This window comes from Pogonomyrmex barbatus, unplaced genomic scaffold (assembly GCF_055798465.1).
Source record: "Pogonomyrmex barbatus isolate J1 unplaced genomic scaffold, ASM5579846v1 scaffold16, whole genome shotgun sequence".
NCBI classification, from domain to species: Eukaryota; Metazoa; Arthropoda; class Insecta; order Hymenoptera; family Formicidae; genus Pogonomyrmex; species Pogonomyrmex barbatus.
Window position 1 is genome coordinate 1404372 of NW_028297112.1, and position 23956 is coordinate 1428327.

The 23956-nt window shown below is 27.2% G+C and overlaps 3 protein-coding genes and 1 pseudogene across 4 annotated transcripts; all 4 read left to right on the top strand.

Annotated features, from left to right (window-relative positions):
- The first annotated feature begins 55 nt into the window (after positions 1-55).
- LOC112552313 (putative odorant receptor 92a) lies at positions 56-3081 on the top strand. 2 transcript variants are annotated; one of them, XM_089073869.1, is made up of 5 exons: positions 56-743; positions 815-1151; positions 1292-1507; positions 1918-2037; positions 2475-3081. In XM_089073869.1, exons 1-5 carry the CDS (start codon positions 490-492, stop codon positions 2664-2666), a joined length of 1119 nt encoding a protein of 372 aa, XP_088929995.1. In that variant the 5' UTR covers positions 56-489; the 3' UTR covers positions 2667-3081. The 2 variants fall into 2 exon arrangements, with proteins under 2 accessions (XP_088929995.1, XP_088929996.1); XM_089073870.1 differs by lacking the exon at positions 1918-2037.
- LOC148937115 (odorant receptor 82a-like) lies at positions 3076-5994 on the top strand. The gene is made up of 5 exons (XM_089074140.1): positions 3076-4155; positions 4384-4735; positions 5055-5282; positions 5394-5507; positions 5785-5994. Exons 1-5 carry the CDS (start codon positions 3899-3901, stop codon positions 5992-5994), a joined length of 1161 nt encoding a protein of 386 aa, XP_088930266.1. The 5' UTR covers positions 3076-3898.
- On the top strand, positions 5991-12450 carry LOC105423066 (odorant receptor 13a-like). Its single transcript, XM_089073873.1, has 5 exons — positions 5991-7306; positions 7620-7974; positions 8348-8575; positions 8660-8773; positions 8884-12450. The coding sequence occupies exons 1-5, from the start codon at positions 7050-7052 to the stop codon at positions 9058-9060; spliced, it is 1131 nt and encodes a 376-aa protein (XP_088929999.1). The 5' UTR covers positions 5991-7049; the 3' UTR covers positions 9061-12450.
- Positions 12451-16407: 3957 nt separating this feature from the next.
- Positions 16408-22278, top strand: LOC148937116 (uncharacterized; annotated as a pseudogene).
- Positions 22279-23956: the final 1678 nt, after the last annotated feature.

Consider the following 23956-nt stretch of genomic DNA (forward strand, 5'->3'; position numbering starts at 1 on the left):
TTCAGAACTGTCCAATGCGTAATTTTTTGTTTGTTTCGAAGTTATACTTTTCTACATCAAAGAGTCATAATTGCGTTAAAAAAAATTATCTGCTATTGCTTTATATTACCGTTCAATTTGTCTAGCGGACTTGAGAATTATTATATTTTCCACGTGTATCTTTTTTGCAAAAAACAAACCTATAATCACTTGTCATCGCAATTCTGATTATTATTGTATGACTGTCGTCGTGCAATTGCAAGATACGTAATTGCAATTGATCGACGCTCATGCTATTCTGTAGTTCTTTTAAAAAGTAGTTTTGTTCTCTGCAAAATTGCTAGCTACACGCGAGGGAGTGGGAAATGTACAAGAGTTTAAAGACCTTATTCTCGTGTTTTTCTCTTGCGATGACGGTTCTTCTCCGATAATCGAGATCCATTTTACATGAACGAAACGAACGCGAATGATTAGACCAGCTGACGTTTTGATGTGAATTCGCGAATCGCAATGTCGACAAGCACCATAAGTCCCTCGCTGAAGATCGGTCTCGCTCTGATCGGCATGTGGCCTGGCTCTTCGTACGGAACGTTCTTCTGGCTCTTTTATATGGGCAGTCTCATCGCCATGCAATATTTTCAATATTCGTACTTTTTTGCGCATCTCGGCACAAATGACTTCTCCAAGCTAATGGACGGCCTGAGCATCACTCTGGATTATACCCTGACGTTTTTCAAACTGTTGAGCCTCTGGCACAATCGTCGGTAAGTTCCGCAATCTGTCGGCCGTCGTGATCCCTGGACATTAATCCAGAACAATTGTAAATCGATTGCAGAATATTTTCGGATATTTTGGGCACGATGAACGACGACTGGAACAACTGCCCCACAGATCTGGACACGTGTGTGATGATGGGCAAGGCCAGTCTGGCGCATCGGTGCTCCAACGTAATGATAATTCTCAACAGCCTGTCCGTTATTTTCTATTTCGTCGGTAGTTACGTAAGTCACCGCTCCGCAAACGGAGATCTCCGAGAGTTTCCGGTGCAGATACAATTTCCGTTTAACGCTACCAACTCGCCGATCTTCGAACTTATCGTCCTGGGATTGTTTCTCCACGTGTGGGAAACGGCGACTGTAATTGCTTTGTTAAATTCCTTGATCCTGACATTGGTAAGTTGAAAGATGAAAACTCTGAAAATCATTAAATGATAATTTCAGTAAATTAAGCTCATCGAAGCTAGCTTTGTTACTTAATTAAATAGCATACTTTAAGTTATCGTGTGTTTTGGACCTTTAATTTTTATTTCAAGGTACTTCACGTAAGCGGCCAGATCGATATCATGTGCCAAGGATTAAAAGAAATTTCCACCAAGCAGAAATCTCATCTTTCAAGATCGCTCATCGAGAAGCATCAGAGAATCATATCTCTATCAAATAATATTGACAACTTTTTCTCATTTGTTGCATTGATACAATTTATATGGAACACCGTAGTTATTTGCTCCATAGGAATCATGATTGTAATAGTGAGTAAAGATGCTTTACTGCTAACGCAACGTTCCTCGAAGATAAAAAGTTTGTTTCGAAATTACGATTGAAATATCAATATTCTTGTTAAATTACATTTCACATTCTTATTTCGTTTATTCATCTTTGAAACTGCCTGGAACATCTGAAAAAAATAAGAAAACACTTTACCATATTTAAGTTATATAAAATAATCCTACCTAAGAAAAAAGCCAGGTAAACTGCTTAAGACAATAATAACATTTTCCTCAGAATAATGCGTTAGTCCATCTCCTTTATACCGGGATTATGTTCTTGAACATTGCATGTAGAGAGTATAATACCAGTCCAATAATTAAAAGCACGAACGTGCACGAGATAATATTACGACTTACTCCTGATTAACATAATCTAACACACCATTACGTAGTCTCTAGGCACGGATATGGAAGGTAAATCCGGAATATTAATACAGTCTATCATTCCGTATATCGCCGTTACGTTAGAAGCTTTTGTTTTCTGCTTTGCTGGCGAATACCTCAGTACTAAGGTTAGCAAGATTCTTTCGCTTTTAACAGTTCCGGGATGTACCTTTTTTACATATATAAAAATATATTTTTCAATTTTATATTTTATTTTTAAATATATTTTTCAATCACGATTTAACGAGATTGCTTTAAGGCTTCCATGGTTACTATTTTCAAAAAAGTTTTAAAATATATTTTCAAAATATATTTACAGATATTTGTTATTCTTGTCGTCAAACATTGTTAAATGCCAACGTTTCGTATCAGGCCTTGAAGTGAACTTCAATGCAATGTTCACGAAACGTTGGCATTTAACAAGGTATGTGATGATACGGATAATACCCGTAAATATATTAACTTTTTTATTTCACGAGATTTGTTATGTTGCTGAATGCTTCTTGCACACACGTTCATCTGATATCGATACAATATTTTAAACGAATTTTTTTCTCTTTTTCAGAGTAAATCCATCGGTGATGCAGCGTACGAGACACTTTGGTATGATTTGTCCACTAACGAATGCCGAATTTTATTATTGATAATTGTCAGATCTCAGAAACGATTGACGATTACAGCTGGAAAAATTATGGATTTGACTTTGGAAGGCTTCACGACTGTAAGATTCTTATTATTTTTCAATGATGATGAGTGATCAATGCTATTTTGTATATGTAAAAAGATTTATTGACCTAAAATCGATATACTTATTATTTAAGCGTCATTGGACATTAATTTAATTAAGTAATTTGTAACTGTAATATTATTAAAGCTATATTACATTAATGATATTTTGATTTGGAAGTTTGTCAATGTTTTTTATATTACCGTTTTATACAATAATATTTTCTTTTAGGTCATGAAAGCTTCGGCGTCATATGTTTCGGTATTGCATGCTATGTATTGAAACTTAAATTGATTTATCCTGAATAATTAATTTTTTTTGTTAATTAACACATGTAAAATAATTCGTAAAATAATATAAATTAATAAAACTATTAAATGATTAAACATATTTTATTATAATTTCTTATATTTGTTGAAGCTGAAAAAGATTCAAAACGTTTTTACGATAGTTTATTATGATTAAATCACCTAATATTAAAATTTATGTTGTGCTGCACTAAGAATATTATGAAGAATATTATAATTAAATCTAAAATCTTTGAGTTTTTCAAGCTCTTGTCTATATCTTTGTATTAATGCGATATTTGTTGCAAATAAGAATTTTTCAGTCAAATTTTTTTATGTCTCCTGTAAGTATCACTTTAAATTATTTGCAGGAGAGGCGTGTATAAATTATATAAACTAATTGCTTGCTATTATATTAACTTACCAGTAGCTACTTAATCAGTAGCTGTAATGTGCTTTCATTACTAGTTTCCTTAAAAACTCGTAATTGAATCAGACACAATTTAATTGCGCTTGCTTAGAACACGTAAGTATACTATAATTATTTAAGCAAAAAAGTACGTAAAAAAGAAGCTAGATATTTGTTTCTTCTTGAGAGAAAACTTTTATCCTTCCTTTCATTGCCAAAGGAATAAAATTGCAAAAAAGTTAACGGACAGCGAACGTTTTTTATAATTGTCAGTTCTCTTTTATAATCTTAACCGAACAATAATTTTGCTATTTTACAATTATAGTATACGTTGTAAAATGTTGTTAATTATATGTCTATACGAATAATGAGTTTCGTCTAGACTTATCGTTACACCATATGACGTATAATAGCGATTGATCCATGTTCACTTGAGTGGGGACGCACCGTGGAAATGCACTTGGGGAAATAATATATACCTTCAGTTTGTTTTTAAACCGGAATACTATACAAATGTGCCGCCACTGATCTTTATTTCTTCAAATAATTTTAAAAATTATTAACAAATGTTAATTACGAGTTCCATCAGTCCGGCAATGAAAATGTGCCTTCAATTTTTTGGCATGTGGCCGGATGTATCCTATTCCATCATTTATTGGCTAAGTTTTATGTTAAGCATGCTAGTTATGCAATGTTTTCAATACATGTACGTATTCGAGCATATAAAAATCAGCGAGCTCTTGAATCTTGTTGACGGTTTGACTGTAGCTATGGATTATAGTTTGACGATTTTTAAATTGACTAGTTTATGGGTAAATCGTCGGTAAGATATCGTGTTAAACGCTAAATAATAATACAATTGTATTTAAAAATAAAACTGTTTCACAACTTTTTAAACAACAAACATTATTGATTTAATCTTTGCTAATCGGAAATTGTTTAAATTGTTATTTAAAGTTTATCTTGGATAAACTGTGCATGAGTGATCTGGTCAAAGGAAATGTGAAATTTTTACTAGAGACATTTGACAGATTGAAATAATTTATTGCAGAGTTCTTCATCAAATGCTGGCCGCTATGGATAACGATTGGCGCGAGTGCATCAATATTGAGCAGCACTTGTATATAATGACAATCAAAGCTAATATATCGCATTTTATTTGTAACTTTATATTAAGTTTGAATGCGATTGTTACGATATTTTACTTCTTAGGCAGCTATGCATTTCGTTTTATGTTTCTAACTGAAGAATATAATGACACTTTACGACAATTTCCTGTAAAAATACAACTTCCCTTTGACACTCAATCACCAATTTTTGAACTTGTTGCTATAACAACGATTTTACATGTGATGATACATTCATGTGCGATCTCTGTTTTAAATGGATTGATCTTTACTGTGGTATTATATTTTAAATGTGTCTTATATCTTATATTTTATATCTATATTTTCATCTTGGATTAAATCTTATGTAATACTGAACATTGAGGCAAGATCATAATGATTAAACAGTGATAAAATTTTTACTTTACATAATTTTGTTATATAGAAATTTTTTTTAGTATGAAAACTAATGTCAGTATTAGTAAACTTAAATGGAATAATTAAGTATGTCATATGTATATAAAAAATATTAGGCTAATTGCATCTAAAACTTCTTTAAAAAAAATTTTTACATAAAATAATTGTAATCTTTTTCTAAAATTGAAGTATATTTCAGGTGCTTCATGTAAGCGGACAAATAGATATAATATGTCAAGAGATGAAAAATATTTCTAAGAACATTCTTCATGGATCTTCCAAGTTTTCATTTGGAATGTTGATCGAGAGGCACAACAGAGTCATTTCATTTTCTCAAAACATCGAGAAGTTGTTCTCTTTTATCGCATTGATGCAAGTTATTTGGAATACTTTAGTTATATGCAGTCTTGGATTGGTCATCATAATTGTAAGTATTATAATATATCATAAAATGCGAGATGATAAATGCTCTGTATCTTATTTATTCTCTGTATTATACCTCTGTATCTTATTCATCTTTTGCTGTTCATTAAATTAGTCTATTCATAATGAAATCGATGTTTTCGTATTAGTAAAAACCATTTTTGGTTACTGCGCCATAATGATGGAAGCTTTTGTTATTTGTTTTGCTGGAGAATATCTTAGCATGAAGGTAAATATTCTGAAATTAACCATAAATGCATTATTTAATATAATATATAAAAATATTAATATAATATTAGAAGTATATGACATTCTTTATTAATAAAACTTTTTAATAACTTACAATAATTAATGTATTATTTAAAAAATTATTATATAAAAAAATTTATTATTAATAAATAATATAAAATATAAAATAAAAGAATTTTATTTCAAATCAAATAAATTAAACAATAAAAATAAATATAAAAAGAACAGTTATTTAACATTATTTGATAATTTTTTAGAGTAAATCTATTGCCACTGCAATATATGAAATGGTGTGGTATAATATGTCATCAAATCAAAGTAAAATTATAATATTTATAATAATGAGATCTCAGAAATCATTAACAATTACGGCAGGAAAAATGATGGATATGTCATTCGATGCTTTCGCGAGTGTAATCTTTTTTTACATTTTTAATTATTATAAAACAATTTTGTTTTGCATATAATTAGTTTTTGTTTATTAGTTATTTACTTTTTATGGAAAACCTTGTAGAAATTAAAATTAATTTCCAAATTTTTATTTTTTTAGATCGTAAAGGCGTCAGCATCATATATATCCGTTTTAAATGCTATGTATTGATTTCCAACAAAAACATGGTATTTATTTACTGATTTTCTAGTATTAATGAAAAATTTTTAATTTTCCTTGACAAGTTAATAGCTTTTAGATTATTTTTTATATTAATATAGTTTAAATCTTAGAATATAAATGACACAAATTAATTTTATATTTTATATCAAAATAAGTTCTTTTTTCTTGTGCGTTACTCTATCACATTATCTATACTTACTTATAAAAGACTATATAGTTGCAGTATGCATCAAAGATTATAACTATTGATCCTTTTTTGCGTGTATGGTTTATACAGTTACATTTCATCGCAAATATTTGAAACAAATCATCTATAATATCTCGAATTGCAAACTTTTTATCTTTGAAATATATTCAACAAGTTTTGCAACAGCATTTTCTAAAAAATTATTAAATAAAATTACTCGTCATTACACAAAAAACTTCTACTGTTTCTGCTCATCATATTTTTTTGAAGACTAGAGGTTGTGCACGAATCCCGTAGTTAGTCCCGTTCGCTTAGAATATTTAATGTAATAATTACCATTTTTCTACATAACGTTTAAAAATTTTTGCAATTTGTAGGAAACATAATAACATTTGTTTTCTCTGGATAATATTGCCAAAGAGATAAACTTAAAAAAAAGTTGTCGTAATATGCTGTTTTCTCATTATTTTTACCTGTACGATATCTTTGTTATTTTATGGTCGGAACTTTATTAGATTGTTAGTGGAGTTATAGGACGTTCATTCAAATAATGAGTATTGTCTCATTCATATAATTGCAATTGATCTATGTTTACTTGAGTGGGGATGCACCGTGTGGGGAGACTTAGGAAAAGAGGCAATAAACTCTGAGTTCATTTTCAACTAGAGGACTGAACACATGTTATGAAGCTGATCACTGTTTTTTCACATTTCTATTGACAAATGATACTCACGAGTACTGTCAGCCCATCGTTGAAAATTGGCCTCCAATTTCTCGGGATGTGGCCGAATGTAGCGCATTCTACCGTTTATTGGTTGAGTGTTATGTTGAGTATACTGATTATGCAATGTTTTCAATATTTGTATATATTTAAACATTTAAAAGTCAGCGAACTCTTGAATCTCGTTGATAGTTTGACTGTAGCTATGGACTACAGTTTGACGATGTTTAAATTAATTTGCCTATGGATAAATCGTCGGTAAGATATTATGTATTACATTATGGTATAATTAATGCAATTATGCTCATGGTTTAAAAAAAAAAAGGTGTCAGTTTCTTAACACACATTGCTAATTTGATGTTTGTTAACTGAAACTAACGATATATTATTATAATTATTATAATATTATTATAACTATAATAATATAATTGTAATTATATTATTAATTATATTATTATAATTATAACATTATCATATAAATCTTAGCTCGAACATTGATGTATATAACATAAGTCTTTTGAAAGAAGTTTTTACCTGAAACATTTGACGGATTAAAGTAACGCGTTTCCAGAGTCTTTCATCAAATTTTGACTGCTATGGATGATGATTGGCACGAATGTATCAATAATGATCAGCATTTGTATATAATGACAGTCAAAGCTAATATATCGCATTTTTGCTTTAACGCTTTATTGAGCTTTAATGCGATTGCTACGATACTTTACTTCTTAGGCGATTACATAGTTCGTTTTATGTTTCTAAACGAAGAATATAATGATACTTTACGGCAACTTCCTGTAAAAATACAACTTCCCTTTGATATCCAACAATCACCGATTTTTGAGTTTCTTGCTTTAACAACTATTTCACATGTAATGTTACATGCAAGCATTGTCGCTATTTTAAACGGATTGATCTTTACTTTGGTAATTTTCTGTCTCACGCCTATATTTTTTTATTTTTTTTTTAATTAATTATATGTAATGTTGCAATTTGTAAGGCAAATTATAATAAGGAATATTGTAATAGGCACTATAGTACCAAAATTTCAATCTGCAAGATTTTGCTGTGTATTAAATTATGTTAAAGTGTAAAAAATTGAGTGATAGAATTAATGTCAAATATAAAAGAAATCTTATATTTCCAATTGCTAAATAGATACATTTTATAGAAATATTATTTTTATTGTATCTCTATACTTAAAACACACAGCAGCAAAAATCTCTATATATGCAATAATTGTAATATGCAATTTGCAAAATTATATGTTTAAATATAACATTTAAAATTATATTTTAGGTACTTCATGTAAGCGGACAAATTGACATAATATGCCAAGAGCTTAAAAATATTTCTGAGAATATTCTTTATAAATCTTCCATGTTCTCACTTGGAATGTTAATTGAGAGGCACAACAAAGTTATTTTATTTTCTGAAAATATGGAGAAGTTTTTCTCTTTTTTTGCTTTGATGCAAGTTGTTTGGAATACATTAGTTATTTCTTCTATAGGATTTGTTTTTATTATTGTAAGTGTTATTAAGAAATGCAACGGTATTACTTACTAATATTGCATATAATACTATTTATTTTTTTGTTATTTATCAAATTAGTTTATGCATAGCGAAACTGGTATTTTCATATTAATCAAAACTATCTTTGCTTATATTGGAATAATGATTGAGGCCTTCATTATTTGTTTTGCTGGAGAATATCTTAGCCTCAAGGTAAAAATTCTGAAGCAACTAACTGTAAATATAAATTTCCAATGTAAGACTATTATGCAAATTAATGATGAAATTGTATTTGATATTACTTATTGATACATTATTTTTAGGGTAACTTAATTGCAAGTGCAACATATGAAATATTATGGTATGATATGCCGCCAAATCAGAGCAAAATAATAATGTTTGTAATAATGAGATCTCAAAAGCAATTGGGGATCACGGCAGGAAAAATGATGGATATGTCAATTGAAACTTTTGCGAGTGTAATTCTTGAACTCTTTTAAACTATTATTTGAACTATTTTTCACTATTATTAATTTTAATTTAATTATAATTAATTTTCCTTATACTATATATGTTTGTTTACATAAATAGTTTGTTAATCAAACATAATTTCTTAGCTTTTTCTATATTTTTAGATTATAAAAGCATCAGCATCATATTTATCCGTCTTAAATGCTATATATTGATTTTCAACAAAAGCACGATATCCATTTACTGATTTCGTAGAGAGTTAGTAATGTGAAACAAATAAATTAGAACATTTTGTTGATGAATAATTAAATTATTATAAGCTAAGAACTAATCATTAAAACTTTGTATACAGATTTATAGAATAATAAATTTTTAAATAAATAAACTTAACAAATAAAAATTTCATTTAATATAAATACACTAAAATTTTATGCATTATTATTTTACTTATCGTATGTTTTATATAAATATTTTAAAATTGTTTAAGATTATTCAATCTTAGAAAGTTATGTATGGTTTGTAAACAGCACGTACAGTTTGCTACATATTATTGCGTATGTTAAAATATGTCTGTAATATTTTTAATTGCAAATTTTTATCTTTGTCTTTTAATCGACATGATTTCTAACTATTAAAAAAATTATAGGACATTTATAAAAATGATGAGTTCTGTCTCAACTTATCATTATACTGCACGACATATAAAACGATTGATTCATGTTTACCTAAGTAGAGATCGTGTGTATTATTATGTCATATTATAATTCTTTTCTAAAAATTTTAAAAATATAAATTACGTTTAATCTTTTTATTTTTATTAAATAAAAAGTTGCATCTATAGTTTGTATGTATAATTCGCTACATGATATTACGTATGTCTAGAACAACATGTCTGTAAGTTTCAACTGCAAACTTTTTATTTTTGAAATTTATTCCATAAACGAGTTCTTGCTCAATAATATTTCTTGAATTTTATAAGAAAATTACTCATTATCAGACAATTATATAGTTTCATTTAAAGACTTTTGTTATTTCCCATGTATTACATTTTTTTAAAGACTAGATCTTGAACACAGTTTTCTTCGCTTAGAGTACCTAATGTATAATTAGAGTTATTCTGTTCTATGTTCAATAATTATCGTAATTTGTAGAAAATGGTGGATATTTTTTTCTCATCCATGAAATAGCAGTCAGAACAATGAGAAAATGAAGAAAGAAAGAAATTTAATTTTTTGTGAAGCAAACAGTTCTTCTTGCTACTTTTATTATATCTTTGTTACATCGCAAGTGGGATATCTAACTGTTAAAGAAATTATAGGATAATCATAAAAATGATGAGTTCTGTCTCAACTTATCATTATACTATGCGACATATAATAGCGATTGATCTGTATTCCTGAGTAGGGACGCACCGAATGGGGATCCGTTCGCAGAAACGAAGAGCGTACTTTCAGTCTTTCTATATAACTACAGAGTACTGAACAAACTTATCAAAAGTGATCTTTAGTTTTCTATGTTTTCGAAAAATGATTATCGCAAGTACCATTAGTCCAGTATTAAAAATGGGCCTTCAATGTCTAGGCATGTGGCCGGGTGTCCCGTATTCAACCGCTTACTCCTTGAGTTTTATATTGATCTCGCTAATTATTCAATATTTCCAATATTTGTACGTATTTAATCATTTGAGGAGCAGCGAGTTTTCAAATCTTGTCGACAGTCTAACAACTTTAGATTTCTCTTTGACAGTATTTAAGTTGTCCAGTTTATGGATACATCGTCGGTGAGATATAAATATTATTACTTTGTGTTAAAAAAAAAAAAAATCTTTATGTTTATCGATATATATTGCCGCCCAAATTTAAGTTTTAAATACATTTTAAAATAACTTATAGTCAAATAAACTAGAATATTAGTACTATAAAGTATTTCACGAAAGAAAACGTGAGGTTTGAAACATTAAATGGATTAAAGTAATATGTTATAGAATTCTTCATCAAATCTTGGCCATTATAGATAATGATTGGCGTGAGTGCATTAATACGGATTTGCATTTGAATATAATGATGAACAAAGCAAACGTATCACATTTCATCTGTAATATTATGTTGAGTTTAAATGTGATTGCTGCGGTATTTTATGTCTTTGGCGATTATATAATTTCTTCTTTATTTCTAACTGAAAATTATAATAATACTTTACGGCAATTTCCTATAAAAGTACAATTTCCTTTTGATGTTCAACAATCGCCAACGTTTGAATATATCTTTGTAATAATATTTGTACATATAATGATAAATGCATCCATAATGGCTCTTATAAATGGATTAATGTTTACTTTGGTAATTCTATTTGGTGTTTACATCTGTGTATTTCATGCATGTTTCTTATAGCATTTTACTTTTTGTAGTCTTTTCTTATTTATTTTTATTATTTGTATTCTTGTCTTTTTATTTTCTATTACATAAGATGTCTTATAATATAGGAATTAACATTTATTAAAGAAATTTTATATTCTCTGTTGATTAACTCATCATTTCGTAGAAAGTAAAATTTCATATTTTATTATCTGATTTTATTATATACGTTAGTATTGTTATATTTAATATATTAGTATCGAATATTTCTTAATAAATATTTTTTATGTTCAATAATTTCCAGTTTTGTAAGAATTTTACAAGTATATTTTAGGTTCTTCACGCGAGTGGACAAATTGATATACTATGTCAAGAATTAAAAAATATTTCTAAAAACATTCTTGTACATAAATCTTCAATGTCTGTACTTCACGTACTTATTAAAAGACATAAAAGAATAATTTCATTTTCCTATAATATCGAGAAACTTTTCTCTTCTATCTCCTTGATGCAAATTATTGTGGACACATTAGTTATTTGCTGCCTAGGATTTTTAATCATAATTGTATGTATTGTAATATATTTGCAATTATTATTATACTGTATATATGATTTACTTTGTATTTTATTGTTTATTAAATTAGTCTATTCATAATGAAACTGGTACTTCTATGATAATGAAAATTATTTTATCTTATATTGCTTTAACAACTGAAGTTTTTGTCATTTGTTTTGCCGGAGAATATCTTAGTCTTAAGGTGAGCATTCTAAAGTTTATTCTGTAACATAATATAATCATTATGATCTGTATAGTAAAAATATGTGATACTGTTTAATAAAAGTATTTTAAGAAAGTTAATATAATTTTCAAAATTCATAGTATAATAATATTAAAAAAAAGCTAATTAGGAATTAAATATGTAATTAAGTGCTCGATACAATTACATGTACAAACTTTACTTTCAATATATGAAAGCGACTTAAATATTTTAATGTGCTACAGTCAATACAACATTATGTAAAACAATTAATTTGTTAAGTCATAATATTTCTAAATATAAAAGAATATTTGTGTGTGTGTGTGTGTGTGTGTGTGTGCGTGTGCGTGTGTGTGTGTGTGTGTGTGTGTGTGTGTGTGTGTGTGTGTGTGTGTGTGTGTGCTTAATATTTTTTAATGTAAATTTATTATAAAATGGATTTTAAAGTTTACCTTATTTATATCACTTATAACAGTGCTTTTTATTATATAAATATCAGAACGAAAGCTATTAGAAATAAGAAATGTTCAATATTTAATATCGTTACTAGATTACATTTTGAAAGTAATAATGATATTAGAATGATTTGCCAGACAAATAGAAAGATATATTAAATGTAAATAAATGCTATATTTATCATTATTTCTATCATTTTTTCTGTAAGGGTGATTCAATTATCAGTTCAACTTATGATACACTATGGTATGATATGCCGTCAACTCAAGCAAGGATTATATTATTTGTAATAATGAGATCTCAGAAACGACTTACAATCACGGCAGGGAAAATGATAGATATGTCATTCGAAACTTTTACCAATGTAATTATTCAAGTTGTTTCTGTATCTAATTAAGACACATATTTTGCTTAAACCTCAAAGACTTTGTTTACAATATATGTTCTTTAAGTTTAAAAATATTTTATAAACTGAATTTAATTTCTATATTTACATTTTTTAGATCATGAAAGCGTCAGTATCATATATATCAGTATTAAATGCTATGTATTAATTAAAAAAAAATATAGTACTTATTTGCTTATTTCATATGATAATTACTATAAGCCTGAAATGTTGAATACAAGTAACCTGTTAGTAGAATTTGGTAGAATTATGATAGATACTTATTTCTTTTTGAAGAAATAGTATTATCAGAGCGGATAAACGGTTGAATACGAGATACCCAGCCATATACCTAGACATTGAAGATCGATTTTTTAATACCAGACTAACAGTACTTTCGATAATTATTTGTCAATAATTTCGAAAATGTAGGAAACTAAAGATTAACATCGATAGGTTTGTTCACTCTATAGTTGTGTAAAAAAACTGAAAGTATGATCTTTGTTTCCGCGAACGCATTCCCATGGTGCGTCCCCACTCAAGAGTACAGATCAATCGCTATTATATGTCGCGTAGTATAATTATAAATTGGAACAGAACTTATCATTCTTATAAACATTCTATAATTTTTTTTACAATTCGATAGTCGTGAAAGAATAAAGAAATTTTATTTTTTGTAAAACAGATAGTTTTTTCTGTTACTTTTTTCATACCATATCTTTCCAATGGAGATATCGAATGTGTAAAACAATATCGAATTGTAAAAGAAATTATAGGATGTTTATAAGAATGATGAGTTCTGTCTCAACTTATAATTATATTACGCGACATGTAATAGCGATTGATCTGTACTCTTGAGTGGGGACGCACCATGCGTTCGCGGAAACAAAGATCATACTTTAAGTTTTTTTACACAACTATAGAATGAACAAACCTATGGACGTTAATCTTTAGTTTCCTGCGTTTTCGAAATTATTATCGAAATGATTATCGAAAGTACTGTTAGTCCGGTATTAAAAATCGGTCTTCAATGTCTAGGCATATGGCCGGGTGTCCCGTATTCAACCGTTTATTGATTGAGTTTTCTATTGACCTTGCTGATTGCTCAATATTTCCAGTATTCATATGCATTTCGTCATTTGAAGATGAGCGAGTTCTCAAATCTTTTTGAAAATCTGATAGCAAGTCTAGAATACACTATGACAATATTTAAGTTGTCTACCCTATGGATACATCGTCAGTAAGATATAACATCATGTTATGTTATTACTTTGCTCAAATGTGTTAAAAAAAACAAAAATTATTACGTTTCTCAGCACTATTGATTTTAATATTTGTTAACTAACTTAAAATAACTTAATATATTCAAACAAACCATAACTGAAATATGAGTACTATAAAATACTTTACGAAAGAATATAAGTTTGTATTCGAAACGTTAAGTGTATTAAAATAACACGTTACAGAGTTCTTCATCAAATCCTGACTATTATAGATAATGATTGGCGTGAATGTATTAATACAGATTTGTATTTGAATATAATGACGGACAAAGCAAATATATCACATTTTATCTGTCATACCGCATTGGGTATTAATGTGATTACTGCAGCATTTTACCTCTTAGGCGACTATGTAATTTCTTCTTTATTTCAAATGGAAAGTTACAATAACACTTTGCGACAACTTCCTATAAAATTGCACTTTCCCTTCGATGTTCAACAATCGCCAACGTTTGAATGTATCTTTGTAATAATATGTTTACATATAATGCTACATGCAATCACACTTGCTCTTATAAATGGATTGATATTTACTTTGGTAATTCTTATCATCTTTACATTTGATATTATGTATGTAAATATATTTTCTTATATGTTGTTTTTATATATATTAATATGTTTCTTACAATATCTATATCTCTTTCTTTATTTGCTTTTTGTTTATATTTTTTATCTTCTAGTATGTAAAATATTTTAAAATATATGAATGAATATGTCTTGAAAAAATTTTTGTACTCTTTATGGAATACCTGAGTATTACGTAAAAAATATTAAACTTTAAATATTATTATCCAAATTATTATCCAAATTTTTTTATGTTCAACAATTTTCTGTTTTGTTAGAACTTTATAAGTATATTTTAGGTTTTTCACGCCAGTGGACAAATTGATATAATATGTCAAGAATTCAAGAATATTTCTCAAAATGTTCTTGTTCATAAATCTTCAATGCCTTTATTTGGTATACTAATTGAAAGGCACGAAAGAGTCATTCTATTTTCCGATAATATCGAGAAACTTTTCTCTTTTATCGCGCTGATACAAGTTGTTTGGAACACTTTGGTTATTTGCTGTGTAGGATTTTTCATCATTATTGTAAGTATTGTAATTATAATATTTGCAACCATTATTATATACGATTTACTTTCTATTTTATTGTTTATTAAAATAGTCTATTCATAATGAAACTGGTACAATTATAGTAGCGAAAACTATTTTAGTTTATATCGCTGTAACGGTTGAAATTTTTGCTATGTGTTTTATCGGAGAATATCTCAGTTTTAAGGTAAGTTATCCGAAGTATGTTCTGCAATAAAATGTAATTATTTTAATATTTTTAATGAAAATGTGTAACATTGTTTAATTGTGAAAATATTTTAACAAAAATTAACATGATTTTAAAAATTCAAAAGAAAATATTATTAAAAGAGGGCTAGTGGGACTTAAACATGTAATTAAGTGTTCGCTATAATTAAATGTAATTAAACTTTATTTTGATTGCACATACGACTGAAATATTTTAATATGCTACAATCAATAAACTTATGTAGCGATTAATTCATTAAGTAATAATATTTCTAATTATAAAGTATAAATGTGTGTATATATACTGTAACATTTTTAAATGTAAATGCTCCATTTGTTATAAGAAAGACTTGAAAGTTTACATTATTCAGACAAGTTTTGCATTAGTCAGACATGCATATCATTTATTACCATAAAAACATTTTATTATCTGAATATCGGAGTGATAAGTATTAGAAATAAAAATCGTTCAATGTTTCATATCGTTACTAGATTATTTTTGAATGTGATAATGATATTAAAATAATCTGTTAGAAAAATAGAACAACATATTAAATATAAATATGTCCTATATTTGATCCACTATTTCTTTCATTTTTTTCTGTAAGAGTGAATCAATTACCAGTTCAACTTATGATGCACTGTGGTATGATATGCCAACAACTCAGGCAAGGATTATATTATTTATATTAATGAGATCTCAGAGACAAATTACAATCACGGCAGGGAAAATAACAGATATGTCATTCGAAACTTTTACGAATGTAATTATTCAACTTGTTTACATAGCTATTTAAGATACGATATATTTTGCTTAGAATTTATTAGAGACTTTGTTTACAGTATGTGTCTTTTGTTTAAAAATGTTTAAAAATTTTTTATAAATTAAATTTAACTTCTATATTTATATTTTTTAGATCATGAAAGCGACAGTATCATATATATCAGTATTAAATGCTATGCATTAATTAAAAAAAAGTATAGTAGTAAATATAGTAGTAAAAAAAGTATTCTTTTGCTGATTTTAATATTATAATTATTATGAGTTGATTGATTGAAATTAAATATTGAATACAAATAACAATTAAACTCTTTCTAGCGAGTTAGTTGATATTATTTATTGTTAATGTACAGTACAGCTCTTAAAATAAATAAATTATATTAATTATTTTAACATTTTTTATTGAAAAAGATTACACAACTATAGAGTGAACAAACCTATCGACGTTAATCTTTAGTTTTCTACGTTTTTGAAATTATTGACAAATGATTGTCGAAAGTACTGTTAGTCCGGTATTAAAAATCGGTCTTCAATGTCTAGGCATATGGCCGGGTGTCCCGTATTCAACTGTTTATAGGCTTAATTTTATATTGACCTTGCTGATTGCTCAATATTTCCAGTATTTATATGTATTTCATCATTTGAAGATCAGCAAGCTCTCAAATCTTGTTGATAATCTGACAGCAACTTTAGAATACACTATGACAATATTTAAATTGTCTAGTCTATGGATACATCGTCAGTAAGATTTAATCATGTTTTGTTATTACTTTGCTCAAATGTGTCAAAAGAACAAAAATTATTACGTTTCTCAGCATTTACTATTGATTTAATATTTGTTAACCAACTTAAAATAACTTAATATATTCAAACAAATCATAACTGAAATATGAGTACTATAAAATACTTCACGAAAGAGAATAAAGTTTATATTCGAAACGTTAAGTATTAAAATAACACGTTACAGAGTTCTTCATTCTGACTATTATAGATAATGATTGGCGTGAATGTATTAATACAGATTTGTATTTGAATATAATGACAGACAAAGCAAATGTATCATTTTATCTGTCATACTGCATTAGGTATTAATGTGATTACTGCGGCATTTTACCTCTTAAGCGACTATGTAATTTCTTCTTTATTTCTAATGGAAAATTACAATAACACTTTACGACAACTTCCTGTGAAACTGCAATTTCTTTTTGATGTTCAACAATCGTCAACGTTTGAATGTATCTTTATAATAATATACATATAATGCTAAATGCAATCTCAATTGCAATTATAAATGGATGTTTACTTTGGTAATTGTCATATTTACATCGGTACTCGTGTATATGTATATATGTTATATATGTATATATGTTATATTTCTTGTAATACTTTATATTAAACTTTATATTTGTTATGTAATAACAATTTGTTATGTAATAACTGACTGTCACGTAGAAATATTAAATTTTATGTATTAATATTTAAATATTTTTTATAATAAATATTTTTTTATGTTCAACAATTTTCAATTTTGTAAGAATTTGAGAAGTATATTTTAGGTTCTTCACGTGAGTGGACAAATTGATATAATATGTCAAGAATTTAAGAATATTTCTAAAAATATTCTTGTTCATAAATCTGCAGTGTAAATATAAATTTCCAATGTAAGATTATTATGCAAATTAATGATGAAATTGTATTTGATATTACTTATTGGTACATTATTTTTAGGGTAAATTAATTGCAAGTGCAACATATAATACACTATGGTATAATATATATATGGCCATATATCTTGAATACTATGTATTGATATTAAAAGAATGCGTATTAACTTGTTAAAATTATATTATATAATAATATATTATATAATAATATTATATAATTATATTATATAATAATATAAGACAAAAAAATTATATATTATATTATTGGTTAATGTGTAATAAATTTTGTTTTACTGCATTTTAAATGCTGTGCTTTATCTTTAAAATAACACATTGCTTAAGCATAAAGTTTTTATAAAATATAAAGTTTAATACATATAATATATAACACGTTAGCGTGCGTGACCTATCAGTGGTATGTACATACATATTCTAAATGGAAAACTGACTAAAAAAAAAAATTTGAGCGCAGCACGGGATGTGGCAAAAAAGTATTATAACAGCTGAGTGCATCAGACATTTTGGTCACTGACTTTTCATTCAACAAGCTTGCATGCATGAGTTTCATAAGCATATATTATTGCATGTATTTGTTATAAAATGTTTATAATAGAAGTCAGTTAAAAACTTTTTATTTACAAAATTTCTTCTACACAAGCAAGTGCTGCATAATAACATCCACTCTTATTATAGGAAATTATTCGTCATTATAGAATTTATCCTTGCATAGTCAGAAAGTTCTGTTATTTCCTCTCACTCTGTTTTATTAAAACCAGAAGTTGAATTGCACGACCTTCGCTTCGTTCGTTTAGAATATTTAATGCATAATTATCATTCATTCTATGAACGTTTAACAATTTTTGTAATTTAAAGGAAACGTAGTGGACATTTGTTTCTAGCCGATAAAATCGCGTTGTCAAGGAAAAAAGTTTGAAAAAAAGACTGACAAGTTCAGTGACCTGTTCATTTGATGTTCGATATCTTTGTTACCTCAGGGTTATTATGCATTGTTAGACGATCAAAAAAAATTACAGGATGTCTATAGATAATGAGCACCATCTCGATGTGCTCATAATACGCAACGCGTAATGACAACTGATCTGTATTTATTCGAGTGGGGATGCATTGCACAGGGCTGTTCTTGGAGAAACTGTCAGTGCTCTCTCAGTTCTTTCACAAACCAGACTACTAGACAAATGTGCCTGATGATCAGTGTCGAGATGTGACTGATATTTATTTCTTCGCGGTCTTAATATTGTACATAAATGTTACGAATATTCAGTTCGGTGCTGAAAATTAGCCTTTGATTAATTAGTGTGTGGCCGAGTGTGTGATATTCCATTTTGGCTAATTTATATGCAGCATATGCATCATTATGGTATGATTTATCATCAAATGAAAAGAAAAGTATAATAATTGTAATAATGAGATCTCAAAGAAGATTGATGAGTATAGCAGGGAAAATCACAAATTTATCCTTAGAAATCTTCACAAGTGTAAATTTTAAAGTCTTTTTTAATAACCAAACAAACTTTTTGATATTTAATAAAAATATATAAATATATTTAATAAAATATTTAATAAAAATATATAATATATATTTTTGTAAATTGAATGTTATTTTTAATTAATTTTTAATTAAAATTTTTTTAGATTATGAAAGCATCAGCATCGTATGTGTTTGTTTTAAATGCGATGTATTAACAAGTATTGATGCATTAAAATCATAGAATTACTAGTATAATAAATAATAAATATAGAAATTGTTATTAATTATTATAAATTGTTTTAATGAAATAATAGTTGTCTTAAATTGTTAATTTATTTTAATTTAATTTCTAAAATTTATTGGTTGGCCAATTAAAATTATATTAATTCAATTTAAACTTTAATAGTCATATTTTTCATTTACTATTTTTATTATATACTATTTTTATTATTATTATATTTTTATTTTATTATATTATAATATATTTTTATCCAAAAAGAAAATAACGATCTTATCGAATACTGAGACTTGATTTGTAGATTTAAATTGCTGTTTATGTTCTTGTTGTCTATGTTTGAAATTAAGCTTCTGGGAATTAAGCTTCTGCATTCAGGTGATTCCATTTTTTAAAAATTTTCTTATATACATATTTGTTTTACAAAAATTTAATATTTACATTATTGAAAAGAACCGAAGACGACTAAATCACTCATGATTAAGCTATTCGAGTTTAACATGTAATCATGGACACAACATCCAAAAGAAAAAAGTAATCTTTGTATTAATGGAATCCTCTAAGTCGCGCATTCCACCGTTTATTGGCTGACCTTTATGTCAATTATACTGATCGTACAGTACTTTACAGTTACAGTTTAACTTTTCTCAAATGGCTAGTCTATGGATGCATCGCCGGTAAGGTCTCGCATCACTTATGTATAATGTAACTAATGTAAACTTTGTATCAGATCGTCCTCGCGAGAAACTAAATTGTTTTGTAGTTTCGTGACAATGTTGACTCCGACTCTGTTACATAGATTCGTGACCCAATTGTTAGCCCAGAGTGTTAATTAATACAATCATAAAAATCATTGGTATGTCGATCTTGTGCGAAAAAAAAGTAACGTTTTTATTTGTCACTTAAAATACAAATTAAGTATTTAATATCTGTCCGATTAAAATAACCCATTGTAGAATTTTTCATAAAATCCTGGTCGCTATGGACACGCGATTGACGTGAGTGCTTCCATATCGATCAGCACTTGAATATGATGATGATTAAAGCCGGTGTATCTCATTTTTATTCTAACGCTATGTTGAGCTTTAACGCTTAGTTGCTGCGGTACTTTACGTCTCGAGCGATTACGCAATTCGTTTTATTTCGATTAAAGATTACAATCATATCTTGCGACAGCTCCCTCTTAAGCTACTGCTTCCCTTTGAAACTGGGTAATCGCTAATTTTTAAATTGCTGATGGTAATTCTATTTCTACATGTCTTATTGATTGCGTTTACGGTCGCTGTTATAAACGGATTAATTTTCGCTTTGGTAAGTTTCGTATTTTAAATTTGCTTTTACATCTTATTAAATTTCAGAGGAATTTGTAATTGGACTTAACATAGCAATTTTATCTTAACTTATTTGCATAAATCTTTTTATGCACAAAACTCTGCATCACTATATTTACTTTATTTAGAGATATGAATTTTAATATCATTTTTGGAAAATAGCTTACATAATCAAATTGTATGTTACATGAAAAACAAATAATTGGCAAATCACTTTATCAGGCATATTTTTTGCAGTGAAATTAATTTTTGTGCATAATACTTGGAATCTTTGCATTAATTTAAATATATTTTAGGTGCTTCATGTAAGCGGGCAAATTGATATAATATGTTACGAGTTCAGAAATATTTCTGATGTGAGAATATTCTCTCTTATCAATTTTCCGCATTTACGTTAGGAATGCTAATTGAAAAGCATAATAAAGTCTATGCATTTTCCGAGAACATTGAGAAACTTTTCTCCTTTATCGCGTTGATGCAAGCTGTTTGAAATACTCTAGTCATTTGCTGCCTAGGATTTATTATCATAACTGTAAGTATTATTATGTAAATGCATTATGATCAATATTGTAAGTCATACATTTTTTTATTGTGTATTGAAACAGTCCGTTCATAATAAAACTGATGTCGTCGTATTTGTGAAAGCGGCTTTGGCTTATTTTGCTGTAATGATAGAAGCCTTTATTATTTGTTTCGCTGGAGAATATTCTAGTCTGAAAGTTAGTAAATATCAAGCAATTAAAATATTAGAAATTTAATAAATGCATACTATATTGTATAATAAATAATGTGTTTTTAATTTTTTTTCTATTAATTTTATATGGTAGGATTAAAATATGATAGAAAAAAGGTTCTTTTTTTAAATAAAAAAATTGTTTAAATCGGGGAGAAATATATTGCTCTGCCACTTTTAAAATAATTTCCATTATTTTCAGAGTAAATCGATCGCTGATGCAGCATACGAATCATTGTGGTACGATATGCCGCCAAATCACGATAGAATTATATCATTCATGATAACAAGATCCCACAGGAAATTAACGATCAGCAGGGAAAATGATGGATATGTCACAATTTGAAGTTTTAAAATGTAATTTTTCGCAACCTTCTTGATAAATAGTTATTAAATAAAAACTTTTGCTTCCAACTAATTTTAACATCCATCACGATGTATATTCTTTATGCATAAACGTATCTATAAACTAAATTTAATATTTTAATTTCCATTTATTTAGATCATGAAGGCATCGGCATCATTCATATCTGTTTTATATGCGATGTATTGATAGAAGATTAGTAGAAGCCATAGACATATTATATCTATGATAAAATGCAATAGTAATTTAAAATCATTGTTAAATTAACATAAAGAGATTTAGAGAATATTATCTAAAAAAATAATTAAACTGTTGTTAATAAATTATTAACTATTATTTACATTTTTATATTAATTTATTGAATATTCATATTTACTTTACAGAAAATAATTGTAACACTTTGCAACACTGACTCTGCTATTTTAAATCTGCTGCTTTGCTTTTTTATTAAACAATTTACGTTTATATTTTATTACATATTATTATAACAAGACTTTTATAACATGTTTGATTAATTTAATTCTTTTTTCTATCTTTGAATTATGTAGTTCATATTCCACTATTATAATCATTTTAATAATCATTTTGGTGTAATTACAGGACATGAGTAATAAGCGCCATTTCGAATTATTGTCATACTATGCAGCACATAACTGGGATTGATTGATTGATACTCGAGTGAAGATATAGCATATCGATTGTTTGAGGATCGCTAGGTAATTTCAGTGTATTATGCAGATTAACTCCAATGAATGTGCAATACTGATCTTCATCTTCTTATGCATCATAAGTTACTAACATAATTTTGAGTTATCTACTCGAAATTCCAATTACGAAATGAGCTTGAATATATAAGTTCACTAATAAGTAATATGAACTACATGATTCGAAAATAGAAAAAAGAATTAAATCAATCAAACATGTTATAAAAGTCTTGATATAATAATATGTAATAAGTTTTTTATACTGTTTTATACTGTTTGACAATAAGTCTACAAATATTTAAGAGTGCGATAATATATATCATAAAACATTTGTTCCATTTAAGTCATAAATAATGGCGTGTTTTACAAAATTTTGATGGCAAAGATGATTGGCATAAGGACAGAAATGTCTGTTGTCATTTATGCGTGATAATCACCAAAACTAATATTTCACATTTTTGCTTTCATGCCATGTTGAGCATCAATGTGTCATTCACAATACCAGATATGCTATACGTTTCCCCATTTGAAAAAATGCAATAACAGATCATGACAACTTTTCATTAAGCTAGAAATTTTCTTTAAAGTTGATATTTTATATGTTTAAAATAAAAATGTAACAATAATGATTAAAAAGTAGTATAGTTTAATTAATTGTTTGTAGTTTAATTAATTCAAAAGTACTACTTTTAGAAAGTTTATTATTAAAATTATTTATTAAATTTATTTAATAATAAATAAATTTAAAATAAGTAAGTAATTTATAATTTTTATTTATAATAAGTATTATAAATTACTTACTTATTTACTTAGTAAATTACTTACTTAGTAACTTAGTAAATTTTATTACTTTATTTATTACTTGTTATTAAAATGTTATGTTACAAAGAGTCATTATTTAAAGTTATTATATTTGTCAATATGTAAAATCATTGTATTTAACTATTACTATTATTTCTGAAATTTCCAAATTACATTATTTTTAAAACCGTTTTTAACCGCTTTTTACAAAAACAATTGACTTGTGGAGGAACCTTGTATCGCGCATTTTTATCATTAAGTTTAATTCTTGTCAGACTGCGCA